The sequence below is a fragment of the Eurytemora carolleeae genome, unplaced genomic scaffold (genome assembly GCF_000591075.1).
Source record: "Eurytemora carolleeae unplaced genomic scaffold, Eaff_2.0 scaffold105, whole genome shotgun sequence".
Taxonomy (NCBI): Eukaryota; Metazoa; Arthropoda; class Copepoda; order Calanoida; family Temoridae; genus Eurytemora; species Eurytemora carolleeae.
In genome coordinates, this window is record NW_019396058.1 from 130806 (window position 1) to 153913 (window position 23108).

Here is a 23108-nt window from a genome sequence, read left to right on the forward strand (position 1 = left end):
TAATATTATTGTTTTAATTTTTATGAAGTATTCTCAGGTTTATTTGTCAAAAAATTCTGAAAATGTAAGCTAAAATATTGTAAAAAAAATTAAATCGTCAAAAGCCTCCCATACTTGCATATTCAGAGAAAATGGGCGGAACGAAGGGTCCAGGAATAGATCTTGAAAACTCGGATGTTTTTGAAACATCCGAGCAAACTGAAGCGGACCAGGTGAGGGGGTTGGAGTTTAGTCTGATTTATTGATTAACTATACAAACCAGGTTTTTATGTTATTAAAAATCAAAAGTGTTTTAGCTGCTATCATTAAACTTTTTTGTTTCTAACATTTTTTCCCAGAAACTTATAATTCATCTCAAAGTAATTAATTATTCCTGTTGTACAGCGTTTTGGATAAGTTATCTCCTATTAAATTATTCCTCTTTGTATCATTATTTCCCGGAATTTTCAATTTTCTGCTTTATTATAGTAATACTGTTGTAGCATTATTTCCTGGAATTTATTTTTTCTGAACTGTTACTATTAAACTTTTCTGTTGTAGCATTATTTCCCGGAAACTGATTAATCTTTGGCTAGTACTAAACTATTCCAGTTGTAGCATTATTTCCTGGAATTTATTTTTTTCCGAACTGCTACTTTTAAAATTTCCTGTTGAAGCATTATTTCCCGGAAACTGATGAATCGTCTGCTATTATTTGACTATTCCTGTTTTAGCATTATTTTCCGGAAACTGATGAATCTTCTGCTATTATTAAACTATTCCTGTTGTAGCATTATTTCCCGGAAACTGATGAATCTTCTGCTAGTATTAAACTCTTCCTGTCTATCGCTATTTCTAGTTGTCTGCTAGTATTAAACTATTCCTGTTGTAACATTACTTCCATGAAACTGATTAATCGTCTTATTATTAAACTATTCCTGTTGTAGCATTATTTCCGGGAAACTGATGAATCGTCTGCTATTATTTAACTATTCCTGTTTTAGCATTATTTCCCGGAAACTGATTGATCTTTGGCTAGTATTAAAATCTTCTGCTACTATTAAACTTTTCTGCTGTAGCATTATTTCCCGGAAACTGATGAATCTTCTGCTACTATTAAACTTTTCTGTTGTAGCATTATTTCCCGGAAACTGATTAATCTTTGGCTAGTATTAAAATATTCCTGTTGTAGCATTATTTCCGGGAAACTGATGAATCGTCTGCTATTATTAAACTATTCCTGTTGTAGCATTATTTCCCGGAAACGGATGAATCTTCTGCTAGTATTAAACTATTCCTGTTGTAGCATTATTTCCCGGAAACTGATAAATCGTCTGCTAGTATTGAAACTATTCCTGTTGTAGCATTATTTCCCGGAAACTGATGAATCGTCTGCTAGTATTGAAACTATACATGTGTCCACTAACGAAGCCTTTGGAAGGTGAGAATTTTTTAATAATAACATAAATAGTAAATAAATTTTTCTGATCCCTCACTGGGCGTTTTATCCACAATATGTGAAGTTGTAAAAATGTTATTTTGATATTTACTGATTTTGAATTTTTATCATGACAGGTTTAAAGGCAGCCTAGTGGATACTGCTAGTGTAGATTTTTCTGATCGAATAAGAAATACCAGAAGAAAAGGTAAAATAGAAAAGAATACACCAGACAAATGATTAACACTTGCATACATCAGACGGACAGGAGAAGTATACTCTTACCTTGACGGACAAGGAGATGTATACTCGCATACATCAGACGGACAGGAGATGTATACTCGCATACATCAGACGGACAGGAGATGTATACTCGCATACATCAGACGGAGAGGAGAAGTTACTCGCATACACCTTGACGGGCAAGGAGTAGAATACTCGCATACATCAGACGGACAGGAAATGTATCTCGCATTCACCTTGACGGACAAGGAGTAGAATACTCGCATACATCAGACGGACAGGAGATGTATACTCGCATGCACCTTGACGGACAAGGAGTAGAATACTCGCATACATCAGACGGGCAAGGAGTAGAATACTCGCATACATCAACGGACAGGAGATGTATACTCGCATTCACATTGACGGGCAGGGAGTAGAATACTCGCATACATCAGACGGGCAATGAGTAGAATACTCGCATACATCAAACGGACAAGGAAAAGCACAATTGGTTACAGCAGATGGCAAGAAACAGTAACACTGAGAGCAATGGTTTCACCAAAAAAGTTTTTAAAAAAACAACCGAAAACCTTACATTAAAAAAATAGAATCCTGTACCCTACTAGGGAATAGAGAAATATATTAATACACACTACACGCATACGGAAATAAAGTCACGCATACGGAAATAAAGTCACACACAAGACACAAAGTTTTCACCTAAAAATTTAGAATTGGAGGAAATATAAATGAGAAATAAATGATTAATATGAAGCCATGTATTGTTTAAATTCAGGGTATATAGTATGGAAAGGAGAAGACGAGAATAAAAAAGAAGAAACTGTTGTGCAGAAATATCAACGTCTTAATGCCGAGGTTAAAATAGAAATAAAAATAGTTAATTAATGATAGCCAGCCATCATTCTTGGGAACTTAATGTTTTTATTTAGTAACGTTATTTGTAATTCTAGCTTTAATTAACAACCTAAATATATCATTTCAAGTCTTAATGTAGAAATAGAAATATTTTTAAATAAGATGTTCTTAAAAAATTCCTTATCCTTGGTTTAGGTTCGTGAGCTCTCTGAGGATATCCAGGAAGCGCAGAGGAATAAGGATTCTTCTTTAGAAACCGGAACCTTGGAATCACTTTCATCCCAGGTTCGAGGCAATTAACCTAAAGGGAGTGTTCATAAATTTCTAAACGTGATATGGGACAATATTTTGTTAGACAATGGTTAGTTGTTACATGTTCTACCTGGTGTACATTGCACTTGACCAATTGACTTCTTGACCAATGCTGGGGTGTTCTTTACAGAAATAATCTTAATAAGAAATATGACATTGACAATAGTAGTGATAAATTTATTTTTCATCCTGTCCTTCTTTCCTCATATTTTTAATCACCATATTATTCATCATAAAAGACAATGATACTGCATTAATCTAATCATATTTTGAAATCTTTCTTGTACAAAAGTTTTTTCAAGAGAACTAAATTGAAGAAAACACTTGCCAAAGCATTCTCACTGTATAACTAATTTTATTTTTGTTGGAAATCACTATCGGGTTTACACAAGAGCCTGATCTTATTCCTAATGAAAAATCGTTAGTATCACTGATTCCCTCTGTACTTGGCTAGATATTGAATCCCTTTTCTCTAAGGTTGAGTTGTTGCATAAGCATCTAGTTGAGATAAGACTGGAGCAGGTTCTAGGCAAGGAAACCTTGGAGACAATGACAGACCCTGAGGTAAACATATATACTCGAGCAGGTTCTAGGCAAGGAAACCTTGGAGATGATGACAGACCCTGAGGTAAATATATATACTGGTGAGGAAACCTTAGAGACAATGACGGACCCTGAGGTAAACATATATACTGGAGTAGGTTTCAGGCAAGGAAACCTTGGAGATGATGACAGACCCTGAGGTAAATATATATACTGGTGAGGAAACCTTGGAGACAATGACGGACCCTGAGGTATACCTAATCCTACCAATTCTACCATGCTCCTAATTTCATTTTAAAAAAACTGTCTCGATAAACCGTCAGATATCCATGGTTTATATTTTTTGCAGGCTGCGGTTAGAAAACGTCTCCTTTCTCAACTCAATCAGATGAAAGATATACAAGTAGAGTTGAGGGCTGCAGACAACGCTAATACTAAGGTTAGAACTAATATTTTAACTAGTGCAGAAGCAAAACCCTTGCTAATATTTTTATGGGTTGCATAGGATTAAATAATGTTTACAGAAATAAGGACTTTGAAGGTTTATAAAAAAACTCGGGATCCGGATGCAGTGAATGTGAAATCTGGATCCGGATCATAAGCACTGGACGGAAGAATAAAATTTAAATAATTACAGAGTTCTGCACGGTTCAACTACAATCTTATGATGAAACCAAGTACTTCTCGTCTGCAGGCGCAATCAGGGATCGCTAGACTGTCAGCTAGGTTAGTTTTTTTGATTGTCAGGATAATTGCTTTTTCATAGTCTGGTATTCTGCGAGGTTAGGTTACAAATTATTTAATACCCAAAATAGATGCCAGATAAAAAGTTATCAAGGTTATCTGGGGTATCTCTTGCATTAGATTTTTTTCTCAAGATAAGCATATGGTTTTAAGAATTGACGGGATACCTCCTAGAGTAGTTTTTGTACACTAGAATAACCAGAGGTGAGAACTCTTGTATTGTGGATATCGAGATCAATGCTAGATCTATTATTTTTTAATCTGCATTATTTGATATCCCGCTTGGTACTCGTAACATGGAGGAATAACTGAAATAAAGAGATTAAGCATTGATACTCAAATCAAAATTGCCCACAATGGATATCGAGATCAAGTTATCAGAAATAAGACTATCCAACACAAAAGTTCCCGGCTCAGGATATATGATAACATTAGGATAGCAAGGATATGTTATTGGATAACCTGGATATTTTCTAGGTTAGCTTATGAGGACTAGGATAACCAGGATATGTTATTGGATAACCTGGATATTTGTTAGTTGGGTTTATGAGGACTAGGATAGCCAGGATATGTTATTGGATAACCCGGATATTTGCTAGGTTAGTTTATAAGCACTAGGATAGCCAGGATATCTTATAAGATAACCCGGATATTTGCTAGGTTAGTTTATGAGGACTAGGATAGCCAGGATATGTTATTGGATAACCAGGATATTTGTTAGTTGGGTTTATGAGCACTAGGATAGCCAGGATATGTTATTGGATAACCTGAATATTTACTAGGTTAGTTTATGAACACTAGGATAGCAAGGATATGTTATTGGATAACCCGGATATTTGCTAGGTTAGTTTATGAGGACTAGGATAGCCAGGATATGTCATTGGATAACCTGAATATTTACTAGGTTAGTTAATGAGCACTAGGATAGTCAGGATATGTTATTGGATAACCCGGATATTTGCTAGGTTAGTTTATGAGGACTAGGATAGCCAGGATATGTTATTGGATAACCATGATATTTGCTAGGCTAGTTTATGAGGACTAGGATCCGATAGCCAGGATATGTTATTGGATAACCCGGATATTTGCTAGGTTAGTTAATGAGCACTAGGATAACCAGGATATGTTATTGGATAACCATGATATTTGATAGGTTAGTTTATGATGACTAGGATAGCCAGGATGTGTTATTGGATAACCAGGATATTTGCTAGGTTAGTTTATGAGGACTAGGATAGCCAGGATATCTTATTGGATAACCCGGATATTTCCTAGGTTAGTTTATGAGGACTAGGATAGCCAGGATATGTTATTGGATAACCCGGATATTTGCTAGGTTAGTTTATGAGGACTAGGATAGCCAGGATGTGTTATTGGATAACCAGGATATTTGCTAGGTTAGTTTATGAGCACTAGGATAACCAGGATATAACCAGGTTAGTTTATGTTTTCCCAAGATAGTTAGGATAAATGATAGGTTAGTTTATTTACTCTTAGATAGCTCTTACAATAGGATTGGAGCACTGGAGAAACTAATCGGAGACAATCCTGAGGATCTATCCGTCCTCAATATGGAAACTGGCAGGTTAGTTTAGCTACTTGTTACATTTTTGCTTAGAAAATTATTGTTATTTCAAGAGCGCGGGGGGGGGGGGGATTAAAAGGGAAGTTTTTTCATCCTTTTTAAAACTTTTTACCCAAAAATGTTTTTTGCAAAATTCTGGGGTTAAAAATTATTTTCAAAAGAGAGGGGAATTATTTTTAAAGAAATGTATATCCCTGATTATTACATCCTTAATCATTTCTCTTTACTGAAGAGATTTATCTTTAGTTTAAAAAATGTGATTCATTATTATTTAGAAAGAGTTTGACCGAAGCTGTTTCTGTGCTCTCTTCCAAAACAACTATCCTTGAACCAAAGAACTTAGATCATATTGAAGGTTTATTTTTAGATTTTTAAATTATAAATATTGAGATGGGAATCCATAGAAATATTAAGAAATCACTGTTAGATGTTTTTCTCTGAAAACCCCGTTTATTTATGATTTTCAAGGGAATGGGGGGGGGGGGTGTATGTGGTAGAAACAGAAGCAACTTTAGGGGATTTTCGACTTCATTTAGCTCCTCTTCAAGGACACTGCAAACTTTACAAAAGGATAAGATCAAATTTAAATAAAATTGCTGGTCCAACATTGTCACCTCGGAGTAAGAAAATTAATCTGGTCACATTATTAGAAATTAAAAACATTTTTATTCTTCAATAAGAGGAGTTATGATTAAAAACTTAAATATTTATATTAGGTCGGTTAGCTGTACTGCATCAGAAACTGGATAATGAGGGAGAGCAGAGTGTAGAGGAAGACAAGACTGCGATGGATAAGATCAAGGAGCTAGTAAAGCTGTCGGATAAATCTACTCAGTGGGCTGCTGAGATACCAGATATACTGGACAGGATGGAAGCTCTTAGTCCTCTTCATACAGAGGTACCAGTACAGTACATGTACTAGTACAGGTTATGTACAAGTACAGTACATGTACAAGTACAGGTTATGTACAAGTACAGTACATGTACTAGTACAGGTTATGTACAAATCCAGTACATGTACTATTACAGGTTATGTACTAGTATAGTATATGGACCAGTAAAGTACATGTAACAGTACCTACAAAATAAAATAAATATAGTAACAGTACCTGCAAAATAAAATAAATAGAGTAACAGTACCTGCAAAATAAAATAAATATAGTAACAGTACCTGCAAAATAAAATAAATATAGTAACAGTACCTGCAAAATATAATAAATATAGTAACAGTACCTGCAAAATATAATAAATATAGTAACAGTACCTGCAAAATAAAATATATATAGTAACAGTACCTGCAAAATATAATAAATATAGAACACAAATATAGTATTCGCATCAAAATTTAAAGCACTGTACTGTAGTGCTACTTAAATTAAACTAAGTACTGACCTTCCTGTTTTTAGGCAGCTGATTTAACTCAATCCTTGCTAGAGCTTGAAACAGTTCAAACTCAGCTCCTAACCCAGCTCTCCAATAATTCTACTCTTCTCAAGTAAGATTTTTCTAATAAGAATGGAATTTATGAATTTCAATCCTAGTCAAATTTTGCACGATTTTAAATTCTGGAGTAGATTGTCTAATTTTTTTCTAAAATTAAATTCAGGAATTTCAGAATTCATTCACTTTCTCTGAATTCTCTTTCTCTTTCATTTTGATTAATATCTTACAAATTAATTGAGTCTTTGTCACACTCAAATTTTCTATTTCCTATATCTTCGCAATCTGCTGGTTTAAAATCTTATATATTTCAAACTTAAATTATTCAATCTTACAGAATTTAAGATTGAAATATTTAAGGTCTACGACTTTGAGCTGTAAAGATATAGGAATCAGAAGACTTAATTCCTTTTTCCTCTAGGCGTGTTGGAGGGATTGGTAGATTCCTGATTTTAAATTAATTAATTTGATTTTTATGTTTTAGGGAGATAGAGAATAAGTTCCAAGAGAACCTGACAAACATTGAGAGGAACTTTGATAATATCGACTCCAGGGTTAAAGCGATTCAAGCCATCCAAACCAAGAAATGATCTGTGATTTATCTTTAATTATATATATATGTATTTGCTATAAAATATGTACATTATTCATCTATAAAAACTAACACTTAATGTTGCATTTATAATTCATGATTTCAGAGACTAAAAAATGTCTAAAAATCCGTATAACAATATGCCAGGACCACGTGGCCCGATGATGGGAGGTCCGGGTTCAATGTGTGGGCCAGGAGGGCCCATGGGTGGTCCAGGGTCGATGGGTGGTCCCGGATCAATGGGCGGACCAGGGTCCATGGGTGTTCCAGGATCCATGGGTGGTCCAGGACCCATGGGTGGTCCAGGACCCATGGGTGGTCCAGGACCTATGGGAGGTCCAGGATCAATGGGTGGTCCCGGATCCATGGGCGGTCCAGGATCCATGGGTGGTCCCGGATCCATGGGTGGTCCCGGATCCATGGGTGGTCTAGGATCGATGGGTGGTCTAGGATCAATGGGTGGTCCAGGATTAATGGGATCGAACACTGTTGGGATCAAAGGAGGACAAGGATCTCTAGTAAGTACTGGAGGGATGAGCCCTATGTCAGGAGGTCAGCCTGGGATGGGACCAGTCTCTGGATCAATGCCTACAAGTGGAATAGGATCTGGACCAGGATCAATGTCTGGAGGCTCCGGGATAATGTCCGGTGGACCAGGATCAATGTCTGGAGGACCTACTTCTATGACAAGTGGACTAGGAGTGCCAGGATCCATTGCCGGAGGAATGAGTCCTAATTCAAGCTCAATGGCTTCATCCCAAAGCTCTCTAATGGGTGGACCTCCAACTATATCCAGCAGTTCAGGAGGTCCAGTTCCTATGTCAAGTGTGTCAGGAGGTCCAGTCCCTATGTCAGGTGTATCAAGTGGACCCGGGACTATGACTAGTGTATCAGGTGGTCTGGGTTCAATGCCTGGTGGACCTGGAGGGATGGGAAGGGTTGGGATGAATATGCACGGAATGACCGGATATCCTCAACGTCCTACCGGAGTAGGAGGACCTGGAGCTAGAATGATGGGAGGAGGAGGAATGAGTATGCCGACTGGACAGTATGGTATTGGAGGTTTAGTCAGACCTGGTCAAGGTATGAAGCATCCTTGATAAGTTGAAGTTTCTTTATTTTCTCAAATCTTAATAAGTTCCTAGTTTCCAAAATTTTATCAACAAATTAGAGGTTACGTAAACAAGATGAAAATGCTCCAGTTGGCCGTTTTTTTTAGAGAAATAAAAATTTCCTTCTCTATTATTTTCGATCTTAAATATTTTATTTGATGAAGTTGTCGTAGTTCTAACACATTTATCATGAACCCTATACGATTCTTTATTAGGAATGATGGGAGGACGGATGCCAACTCCAGCTCCGGGTATGATGGGGCTAGGGAACCAGACCCAGTCTCCTGGACAATCAAACTTACCTGGAAATATATCAGTTGATCCATCAGGTTGGCTTTACACTTTACAGTTGCACGAAAATTATATTTAAAATTATCAAAACTTAAACTGAAGTGGAAAGTTCTGTGTTGTGAAACTCAGGATCCATTATTGATCTCCATCTAGCTTATTTAGATCGGCCGGTGATTAATTTAATTTATCTTCGATATTCCCTGCAGGGATAACTTTAATTGGGGAACCAAGCAATGATCCTCAAATTTTAAAGTGCCCAAGTTGGATATCGAGATCAAGTATTCAAGATTAACAATATCCATAAAAATGTTCAGATTTCTGTTCGGATAAGATCTAGCATTCAGTAGAGACAAATCTTGCAGTTGGTTTGGTTTGGTTTTGATTTTTTATTAAGATATCGTTGATTCACAAATACAAAGATGGATCTGACTTACTTCCTGAACGATTCGCGGATTGATTGATTGATAAATGATATATTAATATACTAATAAATTGATAGATTGATATATTGATATAATGATATATTGATATATTAATCTATATATAAATGTGGCTTGTCTGTTTGTCTGTCTGTCTGTCTGTTTGTATCCAATAAACGTCAAAACGGCTGAACCGATCGGGCCCAAATTTTTTGTGGGACCTCTAGGGACTCCAGGGAAGGTTTATGAATGATTGAAATTTTAAATATTTGTCTCCATCAAAATTCGATCGTCATTAAATTTTTTTAAATTTTGAAAATCCGCGAAATTTTTTGTGAAAATCCGCGAATTATTTCTGTTTTGTTTTACGATGTACACAAAGAGAATATGTTCACAATTAATTTAGAAGATCGCCCTCTAAGGCTAGAAAGAAGGGCGCGAAGCGCCTTGAATTTCTAGTATTTATAGAATGATACAATGATATATTGGTAGATTGGCAGATTGATAGATTGATAGATTGAAAGATTGATAGATTAATAGATATATTAATATTTTAATATATTGATATATTGATATATTGATATATTGATATATTGATTTATTGATTTATTGATTTATTGATTTATTGATAAATTGATAAATTGATAGAATGATAGAATGATATATTGGTAGATTGGTAGATTGATAGATTGATAGATTGAAAGATTGATAGATTAATAGATTAATAGATTGAAAGATTGATAGATTAATAGATATATTAATATTTTAATATATTGATTTATTGATTTATTGATAAATTGATAGAATGATAGAATGATAGAATGATAGAATGATATATTGGTAGATTGATAGATTGATAGATTGATAGATTGATAGATTAATAGATTGATAGATTGATAGATTGATAGATTGATAGATTGATAGGTTGATAGGTTGATAGGTTGATAGGTTGATAAATTGATAAATTGATAAATTGATAAATTGATAAATTGATAAATTGATAAATTGATAANTAGAAGATTGATAGAAGATTGATAGAAGATTGATAGAAGATTGATAGAAGATTGATAGAAGATTGATAGAAGATTGATAGAAGATTGATAGAAGATTGATAGAAGATTGATAGAAGATTGATAGAAGATTGATAGAAGATTGATAGAAGATTGATAGAAGATTGATAGAAGATTGATAGAAGATTGATAGAAGATTGATAGAAGATTGATAGAAGATTGATAGAAGATTGATAGAAGATTGATAGAAGATTGATAGAAGATTGATAGAAGATTGATAGATTGATATATTGAGATATAAAGGGTTGATTTATAAAGGAGACACCGTATCCAATGTTGAGAATAGTGCTGGTATGCAGCAGCAGAAGGAAGTTAACACCAGCACCATCTGTCGGATTGGTCAGGAAACTGTTGAGGAGATTTCTGCCCGGACTCTTGAAGTATTTTCTATTCTCAAATCCCTTCAGGTTTAAAATATATTTTTGTCTTCATTCTTAATGTAAAAATAATTTTTTAAGAAGTGTTTATGTTTAACATTTTTTAAGATCTGGAGGGGGGGGGGGAATTTTTGGTGAGGATTTAAGAATGTCCCTTAAACTAAAATTGTTTAACATTCTACTAATATATGTATATTTGTGAAATCTTTATATTGCTAGTTGCTAACAAGTTAAAGCTAAGTAATAGTTATAACTAGAGAAGTCCAGTTTAATTTCGTAAATATTCTATTATTGTTATTATTGTTTAGCCTCCGATTGGACAGAGTCAGACTCAGCAGAATGATAGGGGAAACCTAGATAAACAGAATAGACTGCAGGAAGTACTGAAAGGTATTTTAATTCACCCACTGATTTTAGAATTTCAAAACCATTTTAAGAACTTTCCCGTGGTTCTATCGAGTTCCCCAATAAAAAAATTAAGGCAAATTGGCCTGAATCATCATTTATGATCGGACATGCGAATAAACAGAAAAAAAGAGATCAGTTTTGAATTGTAATTCAAATTAAGAATTTATAAATAAGCGTCAATTTTAGATTTTGATTGAAAAGTTTTTTAAATAAGTTAAAAGTTTTACTTTTTTGATCAATCAACTGGTTTAAACTATGGAGTATGTGTTGAGTTAAGGTTTGTGAATAATTACACTTAAAGATAAAACAATTTTTGTGATTTAAATTGGAATAATTAATCATTTAATCAATTAAGGTAATATTGATCTAATGTAAAGATACAAATATTGTTTCAAGGATTAAATTAAAATATTGAAATATTAATTAAACTAAGGTAGAGTTCAATAATAAATGAATAAACTTGAAAGAACCTTTATTGTTAAAAATGTAAAATTAAGGTATCGGAATGCTGTTTAAACGTCTCCGAGTTTGTTGGGACAAATGCCACGAGAGCACAGCTTCGATGGAACACCCTGCTTTAATATCCCTTATACCGGTAATTTAATTTATTTTAAAATCAAATTATATATAACTGGTTTGTATGTATTGTATAAATTATATGAAACTGGTTTGTATGTATTGTATAAATTATATGAAACTGGTTTGTATGTATTGTATAAATTATATGAAACTGGTTTGTATGTATTGTATAAATTGTCGCAGGTTTTTGCGTTCTCAATAGTGAGTTCTCAACAGTGAGTTCTCAGCAGTGAGTTCTCAACAGTGAGTTCTCCACAGTTAGTTCTCAATAGTGTGTTCTCTTAATAGTGCGCTCTCAATTGTGAGTTCTCAATAGTGATTTCTCAAGAGTGAGTTCTCAATAGTGAGCTCTCAATAGTGAGTTCTCAACAGTGAGTTCTCAATAGTGAGTTCTCAATAGTGCATTCTCAATAGTACGTTATTAATAATGTGTGTTCTCAATAGTGTGTTATTTATAATCTGTGTTCTCAATAGTTCGTTCTCAATTTGTGTCCTCAATAGTGCGTTCTCGATAGTGTGTTCCTAATAGTGAGTTCTCAATGTTGCGTTATTAACAGTGCGTTCTTAATAATGCGTTTTTGATTTATTGTGCGTCTCAATTTACGCCCCGTAATGTGTATCATCAATCTGCAATGTTATTTCATCAATTTTATAAGCCAATTTTTTGTGTTTAGTCTCCTACATTTTTAATTAAGTTTTTTTGAGAGTCTCTAGAAACGGAGCTGTCTTGGGCGGATCGCCTAGTATAAGTCTTCTCCCAAGGGTGACACGGTCCGGTCAGCCCATGGATACGTTTCGGCGGCTAGGAGCGCCGACCCCTATATCATTGAATGATGGGTTGTCCTTCAATAATAATAATAATAATAATGAGATATTTTCCAAAAAGAAGGGGGGCGTGGGTCGCTAATTTCTGACCCACTAAATTGTTAAGATGAGAGATGAACAGGAACAGAATAGATCAGATCTAGAGAAGAAGAGAGGAGAATCTTATAAATCCGCACTGGAGGTAAAATTTGTCTGATTTGATAAACATTTTTTATCATTATCATATTCGATCTAATTTGATTTGATTTTTTTCTTGTTTGATTTACTAATTTATTTTTACTAGTGCAGATTTTCTTGGGTTTAAGATTCATCTAGCTTTAAGTGTTAAACTATTTCATCGAAAGTGTGAAATCATTTTTGCACCAGCAAGTTAAAAGGGGCACTGATAAAAGAAAAGATCAGAAAAATCGGAACTCATTCCGTGCTTAATGACTTAAAAAATAAATCATGTGGAAAGGTCGATTTTTCAATTTTTTAAAAACATGTTGAATGTTGATTTATCAAAAGATGCAAATTGAAACTTTTATAATGAATATCGTCCGCTTTTCGATATTTTAAAATTGTTTGAAACTAGTCTTAAACAAATATCTTTCCAAAAACCGCGTGTGTGCTTATAATTTGATTTATTTTTAAGGGGATTTTAAGGTGCTATGGAAACGCCTCAACACGGAAACGTCTCAACACGGAAATGCCTCAAAAAAAAGCGGAAACCCCTCAAAAACCGGTTTTTTTGAGACGTTTCCGCAATTTCTGCAAGAAAAACGGAAATCCCTCAAAACCCAGTTTTTGAGGGGTTTCCTCTTTATTTTGAGGAAAAAAAAAACGGAAATTCCTCAAAACCGGTTTTTGAGGCATTTCCGCGTTGAGACGTTTCCGTGTTGAGGCGTTTCCATAGCACCGATTTTAACAAGTTTAACGTTTCTGAACTCAGTGTTCCAAGACAGATATTTTGATTTGCATCTTAATTAATTTTGATAATTGTTTTTCTGATTTGAATTAATGATAAAAGCATAAATTTGACTGAGTTTTAAAATTTGATAAGATTTTTAAAATCTGTATCCAAAAAAGCTTTGAAACTGGTGTAAGGTGGTTTTGGGCATTTTGTGGTTTTGTTTTAAATATTTTTTTTTCAGGAACATAACGAACTGATACAGCAGATAGTTCTGAAGAACAGACACCTCAAGGATATTATTGATCAGATGCGTAATACTATCTGGGAGATCAACACTATGCTCGCCATGAGAACTTGAATTCCGGATTCTCCATTTTGTTATTTGGATGTATTTAAGACAATTTTTAACAAAACCGCTCCCGCCCCCTCTCATAACTCCCTATTCCAACATTTGGCTGTGATTTTTTATAATTTAATATAACCTGTACAGTTGTTTACGGAAATTAAAATAAATCTGAAAAAAACTAAGTGAAAAATAAATTTTCAGATCTAGAATGGATTCCGGGTTAGTAAACAAGATGATGGTTGTTATGCCGAAGAAGGTAGAGTGTGTAAAAATAAACATGAAAATTAATTTTGTGTAAAGTAATTAAGCATTGAAAATTGATGAATGAAAAAGTTCAAACCAAACCTAGATCTAAATATATTTAGTGAAAACCAACATTCTGAATATGTTTTATGTTCTTTGAAAATGATGTAAAATTATTTCTAACGAATTTATCTTATTGATTCACATCGTTAAATTAAGTTTTTAACATTATTTTTATTTATTCACAATGGTATTTGAATTTTTTAAAACGTCATTATCGTGCTTAAATACGAAAAATGTATTTTCATTACTTAAAACTAGAACGTAATTTTTTTCTAATATAAGTTGTCACATTAATACAAATTTGTACAAAACACTTTTAATCTAATTCTACGATTTATCAGTATTCCCTTCATTTCTTTTCCCTGTCTTCGCCTATCTTTATAAATATGCACCTTTACGTGAATATTTTTTTTATATTTGTTTAATTTGAGATTTAAAGTTCCTTTTTTAATATTGAAAAAAAGCACCTAGAGGTAATTTGATATCTAGCGCTAGAATGACTTTTTTGTTTTATGCTTTTATTTTTAATGGAACAAAATGTAAACTATTTTATTTTCATTTGTTAATTTCGAATTAATGATTGATATTAGTCTATCCCTAGGAAACGAACGATACAAATAACTGTAGAGTATGTGAGAAAGTGTTTACCTCTAAACCTAGTCTGATGGGACACATGAAAACTCACAAGAATATTTTATTTGTTTGTGGAGAGACAAGTTGTGGACTTGTTGCTTCATCTGTCAAACAATTCAACGCCCATCAAAGAACTCATGAGCTTGTCTGTGAATACTGTGAGAAAAGGTTTACCAGGAAGTGTGTATTAACAACACACATGGAGAGTGTACATTTAAAGAAATACAACTTTTCCTGTGATATTTGTGATAAGAAATTTTATCGTAATAATGACTATCAAGCACATTTAAACACGCATAAAGGTATTAAAAAATTTCCCTGTACTGAGTGTGAAAAAACATTCGGACATATTTCAAATTTAAACAGACACACAAGAACTCATACCAAAGAGAAACCGTATATTTGTCCTGACTGTGGTCAAAGGTTTACACAGTCCTCTACTCTAGTGGCACACAAGAAGTCACATAACCTGAACCTCATGTTCTCCTGCTGTCTCTGTGATCGTAAGTTCCTTCGCTCTAAACAATTAAGGGAGCATCAGAAAACCGCTCATGGTGCAACCTCTGAGCCTGCTCCGCCCAGGGAATCTAGAAAGTTTTATTGTAAAATCTGCGGCAAAACCTTTAATTTTAAAGTTGATTTATCCCATCACTCGGCTTTGTTTCACAGTGACAGTGCAACATGTTTAGTTTGTGGACTTAGCTTCAGCTCCGCCTCACAGCTTGAAGATCATAAGTGCAGTCAGATACCTAGAGACTCATCAATCCAAGAAACATCATCCTTTCCCTCTAGTATAGAAACCGATCCACCAATCCTGGAATATAAGACTAATTTGCCAGAGGACGGATCTACAAAGCATCAAGATAAACCAGTTCTTGAACAGTTTAGTAATAATGATGAATTATCAACAACCCCGCATAAACTAGAATCTAATGTAGGAATTATTATCTCTGGTGAAGAAACATCTCCTTATATACTTCCTTACAACCAGGAACCTTCGTTTATTCTGTCATCTCTACAAGAGTCTGTAACATTAATTTTCCCTCCCGCGGAATTATCAATTCTTTCAGAAAATGCGGAACATGACGCTCTTGTGGAACAGGTAATAATTTCTTTTGTCCCAGTAAAAGCTGCGATAAAATTTAACTTTTTTCATTTTCAGGGACATTATCTTGATAGAGTGCCATCTCAAAATAAAGTAAATCTGAACACGAAACGCTCTGTTACTACAACATCGTCTCTAAATCTTACTGCTCGAGATACTACCTGGAGTAACAGCATAAATCCTATTCTTCTACCAGGGTTACCAATGTCTAACAATAAATCAAGAGAAAATGTTTCTCCAAACCAAACCCAGTTTAAAGGATTTACTAATAAAGGAGGGACTGATCTTAGTTTTAAAACTATTGAGGAAGAAAAAAAGAATATGGGCACTATTATATATATTGAGAAAGCTATAAATAACGGGAGTGATCCAGAAGGATCTTTTCAGGAAGAAGACGATTACGAAGATGAAGAGGAATATGAGGAGGTAGATGAGGAGGAAATTATAAGGAATGAAAGTGGAAAGATTGTTCAGAGAGAAAGAGAAATAATTATGATAGTGGGGGAGGAAAGAGGAAACATATTGCAAGTGGAGGAGGAAAAAGGAATGATGATTGTGGAGAATGAAAGGGAAAATGTGATAATTGTGGAGGAGGAAGGAGAAAACATGTTTAGAGTAGATGAGGAAAGAGAACAATTATCAAAAGTTGGAAAAGTAAAAAGCATGTATTGGAAAGGAAGAGAAGGAAGGATGAATCTGTCAGAAATATATTCAGAAACCCAGTCTCAGATAACTTTAGAGAATCCAGAACTGATCGACAAGAAACGGTTATTAAATAATCCACATTTATCTGCCAGAGTTGAAACCAGACCTGCTCATGTTATATCTTACTCAGGATCAGGTTTAACCTATCCTAGGTCGGAGTATCCCGGGAATCAAATTAACCTAGAATCTGGGAAACTCAAGTACATTGAGACTTCGGTTATTAAACCCAACCTGACGATATGCAGTCCTTTCAATACCAAAAAAGGTATAAAAAAAACAATAGTGAAAAGCAAATATTTATTTTAATAATAAGTTGGAAAATTCTTACAAAAAATATTTGTTTCAGCAATTTTAGAATTTATATTTGACTATTAGTCAAGAACTTTTATTTAATCTTTGACAAATAAAAAGTACTTTAACAATAACATTGATTGCATCAATTTTCCATTTTTAAAAGTGCTTTATATTTGATTTGACTTGAATTGATTTTATTTTTCTAGATGATTTAGCCGCTAAGTCCAAAGTTATCTCCAGTATAAAGAAGATACTGGAGAAATATACCGAGGGTAAAGGAAGAAGAAAGGAGGTTAATAAACATCGATTGAAGAACCAAGAGAAGAATGAGAACCAAGAGAAGGATGAGAAGCGAGGGAAGGATGAAAAGAGAGGGAATGATAAACCGCGAGAGAAGGATGAGAAACAAGATAAAGATGAGAACCAAGAGAAGGATGAGAATCAAGGAATGGATAATCCTGTTCTTGTTGAACCTGGAGAATTTAGTAAAAACAAGTTTAGTTGTACAATATGCGACAAAAAATTTGACAGAAGTAAATCCTTAAAATTCCACCAAGGTAAGCGCGATACTTGAAAAGTTACATATGCTTTTTGCTGAATATTGATTTGAGAAGAGATAGATTTTGTTTAATTTTAGTGATTATGTTGCCGCTTGTTTTGAAGGCGAAAAAAAAGAATATTTTGACTATTCTAGGTGTTCACGCCAACGAGGATAAACAGTTTGAATGTTACATTTGTTCTGAGAAATTCTCCTGGAAAATATCCTTGGATCGACACCTGAGCAGGTTTCATGGTAACCCGGAGTATATCCAGTGTAAACTGTGTCCTCGGCAGTTCAAGGTTCAATCTATTCTCCAGGAGCATGTGAGAAGGGTCCATCAGAACCTCAAGAACTACTCCTGTGATCAGTGTGACAAAAAGTTCTTTAAAAAAGGAGATTTAAAGGTGGGACTGGTTTAAAGGTGGGACTGGCTTAAAGGTGGGACTGGTTTAAAGGTGGGACTGGTTTAAAGGTGGGACTGGTTTAAAGGTGGGACTGGTTTTATAATTTTACCAGGATTTTAAATGTTTAAATGGGCAGTAAAATTAAAAAATGTGCAGTGGACAAATAGACACTCTTTTTATAGTACTTATTTTGATAAAAAATAAAAATATTTCTTTTTGAATTCGGCAATAAAACCATAAAAATGTTTGCAGATTTTTCTGTCTTTAAACTACAAATCGTTAATTATATTGTACATTTTCCAAAAGCAGAAAAATAAATTAGTAACAAGATGATTAAACAGATTTATGTTTTAGGTACATTCTCGAGTTCATAGCGGGGTTCGGCCGTATTCTTGTCAGATTTGTAATAAACAGTTCTCCCATAATTCTCATCTTCACAGGTACCATCTATAATACAGCTCTTATCTATCTATCTATCTATCTAATATCTATATATCTATCTAATATCTATATATCTATCTAATATCTATATATATCTATCTAATATCTATCTATATAATATCTATCTATCTATCTAATATCTATCTATCTGTCTATCTATTATGTCTTCCTGTCCCCCACGAAAGTACATAGAAATCCACTCCTCCCAGCAATTATAACCCTATTGGAAACCCCATGGGTGAGGATGTGCATTCAGTTGATTCGTTTTTGCATTTTTCCCCCCCATAATTTCTCTCAGGATGAAAGTTTGGCATAGTGTTACAAAAGCAAATGGTTTTGAAATTGTTGATTTTAACATTTTTTTCTATGTCAACCAAATTTTGACAGAAGATTGTGCAAAAAAAAGATAGAAAAACGATAGTGTTGTAACGGTCGTTTTTTCATTTTTTTCTTAGGATAAAAAATAAAGATTTTGCATAGTTTAATAAAAGCGCAAGATTGAAAAAAAAACCTTTTTAGAAATCCTAAACAACACCATAGGTACCCCAGTGTAGGGATGATCGTGATGTAGGCTAACCAGAATGTCGAAGTTGTCTTAAAACATGGGCAACGCCGGGTACCTCAGCTAGTATTACCATATTTTATAAAACAGAGATTAACGATTGTTTGGATCTTTAAGGGAAAGTAAAAACTGTTGATACATTTGTGTGAATTAAATGACCCCAATATCAAAAGTAAGCACAAGGAATTAAAATTTATATTCTAGGAGGGGAAGAAATCTCTTGAGAACTAAGTTAAAAATGAAGAATATTTATTATTTAGACATGTACGATCTCACACGGAAGGACGGAGTAGTGATAAAGGAATATTCTCCTGCACGATCTGTGGAACTCTCTTCCCAACTAGAAAAAGTAAATATACAACCTTAAAGGGATTGTTTGCGAAAAATGAAAGGGGGTATAGGCTGACGTCGAAAAATAAGTGCTTTTGATCGCTACTAATCTTGCTTCTATTTGTTGCGTCTATAAGGAGAAAATTGTTAATACTTTTAAATTCAGAAATTCAGAACCATTTAAATTCAGAAAGTTGCAACATACGACTCGGATCGTAACGAAATCAATTTAATTTCAAATAAATCATTCGGATATTACAACCTATAGTCATCGATTATTTTTCGACGCATTTGTAAACAGTTGATTTTTTATAATATTTTTATTCTGAGAGTTACTTTTGAAAACATTTATTCCCGTTTCAAGGATTTTTGGTAATGCAGACGACATTTTTATATTTTCCAGGAATGTTAGAAAACAAGTTGTAAGCTAATATTATTTTAAAAAAACAAAATAAAAAATATTATAAAATGTCCAACTATATATAAATGCGTTAAAAATGATCGATGACTACAGGTTGTAGTATCTGAATGATTTCTTTGAAATTAAATTGATCTTTTTAAGATCCGAGTCGTATGTTGCAACTTTCTGAATTTGGATGGACGCTCAAAATGAAAAAATAGTGTATAATCACTTTCATGGACGCTACGTTGTTCGGTACAAGTCGTTAGTAACAATTTTCTCCCTATAGGCTCAACAGATAGAAGTAAGATTAGTAGCGATCAAAAGCGCTTATTTTTCGCCGTAAGCCTATACCCCCTTTCATGTTTCGCGAACACTCCCTTTAAGGAATTTAAAAGTTGCATATCCGATTCATAGCGCGGTAACCTCAAAAGTGTTACAGGATCAAGAATGAATTTAATAAGCAATATTCATTGCTCTCATAAATGAAACATTTCAATTGTTTTTTTGTAAAAAAAGTTATATTTCCAATAGAGAAATAATAATGAAGAAAATTGACAAAATTAATAATTTTTCAAGGTTGAAAACACATTTATTGGTACATGGAAACGCCTCAACACGGAAACTATTCTAAAATAAGTGGAAATCAATCAATTTAAACTTAATTTTTATTCATTTCCACGTTTTCTCCGAATTTCTCGGAAATCCCTCAAAAGTCAGATTTTAAGGAACTTCCTCTTTTTTTGTTCGATTTGCTAAAAGTTTAGATCCATTTCCGCTTTGTTTCAATGGAATATTTTCGAGGGATTTTGTGGGGATTCCCAATATTTTTGGTCCATTTCCTCATATTTTTGATAAGTTTCCGCATTTTTATAAAGCTTTTTGAATCTCAATTTGTTGATTGGTTATCTCAAATTTTTGGTCCGTTTCCTCATGTTTTAACCCATTTCCGCTTTTTTCAAAATCTTTAAAATTGATCTGTTTCCTCAAATGTTAGGTACGTTTCCTCATATTTTTATTCGTTTCCGCTTTTTTTCAAAAGCTTTAAAAAATCTCAAATTATTGATCGTTTTTCTCAAATTTTAGGTCCGTTTCCTAATATTTTTGATCCGTTTCCACTTTTTTTCAAAAACCTTAAAAGTCTTAATTTGTTGATCGGTTTCCTCAAATTTTAGGTCCGTTTCCTAAAATTTTTATACGTTTCCGTTTAAAAAAAAAACTTAAATTTCAATATGTTGTTCAGTTTCCGCTTTTTAAAAGAACTATAAAAATCTACTATTTATCAATTTTCTCTCATCTCGCTTAGTTTTCATCCATTCTTGGGTTTAAATCAAACTTTTAAAAGAGAGAGAGTGTTTAGGGTCACAATGACCCTCAGAGCCTCCTGAGTTATCTCCCAAGCCCCGCAAAACTGTCTCCAAGCCTTCGCTCTTCTTTCTCCATGCCCTGCATTTTGGTCTCCAATAAAAGATATTGTGCTTTTACAATTACAGAAAAACTATTTTTTTCAAATTAACTCTACATAAAATACCTTTTGATTATCCATAAGCAATGTGTTCTGAAATCCCAAAAATCTGTACCTAAAAAGTGTCTTCCAGATTTTTAAGAATACAAACAACCTCATTATTTCATAAGTTTTTCAGTTTAAATTAAAAAAACATAACAACATATTTTTTTCTGCAGTTGTCAGGAGACCTCTCAGACGGCAAAATAAATGATCCACAAAGCATTGAAATAAATAAACTACTAGCTGAAGTGCCCGGCGTTGCCCGTAATAAAAAAAAATTGTTATTTTAATTTTGCAAATTCTAGTCATTCTCTGCAATTCGTACATTTTTCATAACAAACCAAAATATGAAAAATACTTTTATTTTTTTTTAACATGGAAACAGAGTAAAAAAAATGCACTAAAAAGTCTTTACTTCTTGCATTGAAGACCATGATAGAAAACTATATTTTCCGACCTATAATAACTTTATGAAGTTGAAAATTTAAAAAAATGCAGGATCAAAAGCTTTTTAGACAAAAGAATATAGAAAATAGTTTTTCTTTAGAAGGAACATTAAAAAGCAAAAACAAATTGAGATTTTAAAAGTTTTTGAAAAAGTAGAAACGGATTCAAAATATTAGGAAACGAACCTAAAATTTGAGGATACCAATCAACAAATTGAGATTTTTAAGGTTTTTGTAAAACGCGGAAACGGATCAAAAATTCGAGGAAACGGACCTAAAAATATGAGGAAACCGACCTAACATAAAGAGGAAACCATTCAACTATAAATATTGGGAAACAGATACAACATATTTCGAAATCCCTCAACAATTCTGAACTTTCAAAGGAATTTCCTCGAATTTCTGAAAAAAAAACAGAAATTCCACAAAAGTAATTTTAGATCCGTTTCCGTGTTGAGGCGTTTCCGTGTCACACATTTATTATTAGATAATGTTTTTTAATTAGTTTTGCCTCTTATCAAATGAAAGGTCTCCTCTTTACAATAGATATGGTTTTATTTAGAAATGGAAATACACGCTGCTGAACATATTGAAGAGAATCCCGGGGCTCCGGGAACATTACTTAAAACCCTTCTCACTTCTATCGGAGACACTTGAAGGATTTCATCGGAGACCATTTGGGGATTCATGTGGAGTCTCTTGAGAGATTATTTAGGAAGACATTTAAACGCCGCCGTCAGGGGCTTAAAGATTTCCATCGAAAACATTCGGAAAATTCTATGGAAAATATATTTCATCATTGTTTGAAATACATTCTGCATCTTAATAACTAAACAAATTATGTAAAAATGATTATTAATTCTATACAAAGAAATAGAGATACTTCAATGTAAAGTATCTTGATTTATATATTTCTTCGAAATATAATCTGTATCTTGATGAAAGTTATGTTCTATTGGGACAATACGCTTTGACCTCTTGGGAACAAACAAAAATCCTCTTGGGACAAGGAAAGTTAGGTTTCCTTGGGACAAGAAAAAATGTTGTCCTCTTGGAACCAAAGAGTGAGTTCACTTTGGGCAAGATCAGATTGTGTCCTCTTGGGACCAAAGAGTAATGTTCTCTTGGGACGAAAAAACAAGTCCTCTTGGAACGGGCGTGTCCAATTCTTGGGACAAGAAAAAATGTTGTACTCTTGGAACCAAAAAGTGTGTCCTTTTGGGACAAGAAAAAATTATGTCCTCTTGGGACCAAAGTGTGTGTCTTTTGGGACTAAAAAGAAAGTCCTCTTGGGACCAAAGAGCGTGTCCTATTCAAATAAATATTCAAGTAAAGATAATAAATAAAGAATAAAATAAATAAGTCGAGAAAAAGAATAAAA

General features: G+C 33.6%; 3 protein-coding genes across 3 annotated transcripts; all 3 read left to right on the forward strand.

Moving 5' to 3' along the window:
- The first annotated feature begins 94 nt into the window (after nucleotides 1-94).
- LOC111707987 (dynactin subunit 2-A) lies at nucleotides 95-7841 on the forward strand. Its single transcript, XM_023481199.1, has 13 exons — nucleotides 95-212; nucleotides 1344-1420; nucleotides 1555-1625; nucleotides 2439-2518; nucleotides 2714-2803; nucleotides 3308-3394; nucleotides 3723-3812; nucleotides 4011-4099; nucleotides 5631-5702; nucleotides 5978-6057; nucleotides 6419-6600; nucleotides 7109-7197; nucleotides 7627-7841. The coding sequence occupies exons 1-13, from the start codon at nucleotides 132-134 to the stop codon at nucleotides 7730-7732; spliced, it is 1194 nt and encodes a 397-aa protein (XP_023336967.1). The 5' UTR covers nucleotides 95-131; the 3' UTR covers nucleotides 7733-7841.
- On the forward strand, nucleotides 7841-14232 carry LOC111707966 (glycine-rich cell wall structural protein 1). Its single transcript, XM_023481166.1, has 7 exons — nucleotides 7841-8817; nucleotides 9062-9175; nucleotides 10885-11033; nucleotides 11312-11393; nucleotides 11909-12006; nucleotides 12922-12996; nucleotides 13949-14232. Exons 1-7 carry the CDS (start codon nucleotides 7851-7853, stop codon nucleotides 14063-14065), a joined length of 1602 nt encoding a protein of 533 aa, XP_023336934.1. The 5' UTR covers nucleotides 7841-7850; the 3' UTR covers nucleotides 14066-14232.
- LOC111707956 (uncharacterized) lies at nucleotides 14222-22666 on the forward strand. Its single transcript, XM_023481157.1, has 8 exons — nucleotides 14222-14309; nucleotides 14961-16094; nucleotides 16155-17067; nucleotides 17303-17653; nucleotides 17791-18041; nucleotides 18396-18481; nucleotides 19305-19393; nucleotides 22290-22666. The coding sequence occupies exons 1-8, from the start codon at nucleotides 14262-14264 to the stop codon at nucleotides 22382-22384; spliced, it is 2967 nt and encodes a 988-aa protein (XP_023336925.1). The 5' UTR covers nucleotides 14222-14261; the 3' UTR covers nucleotides 22385-22666.
- Nucleotides 22667-23108: the final 442 nt, after the last annotated feature.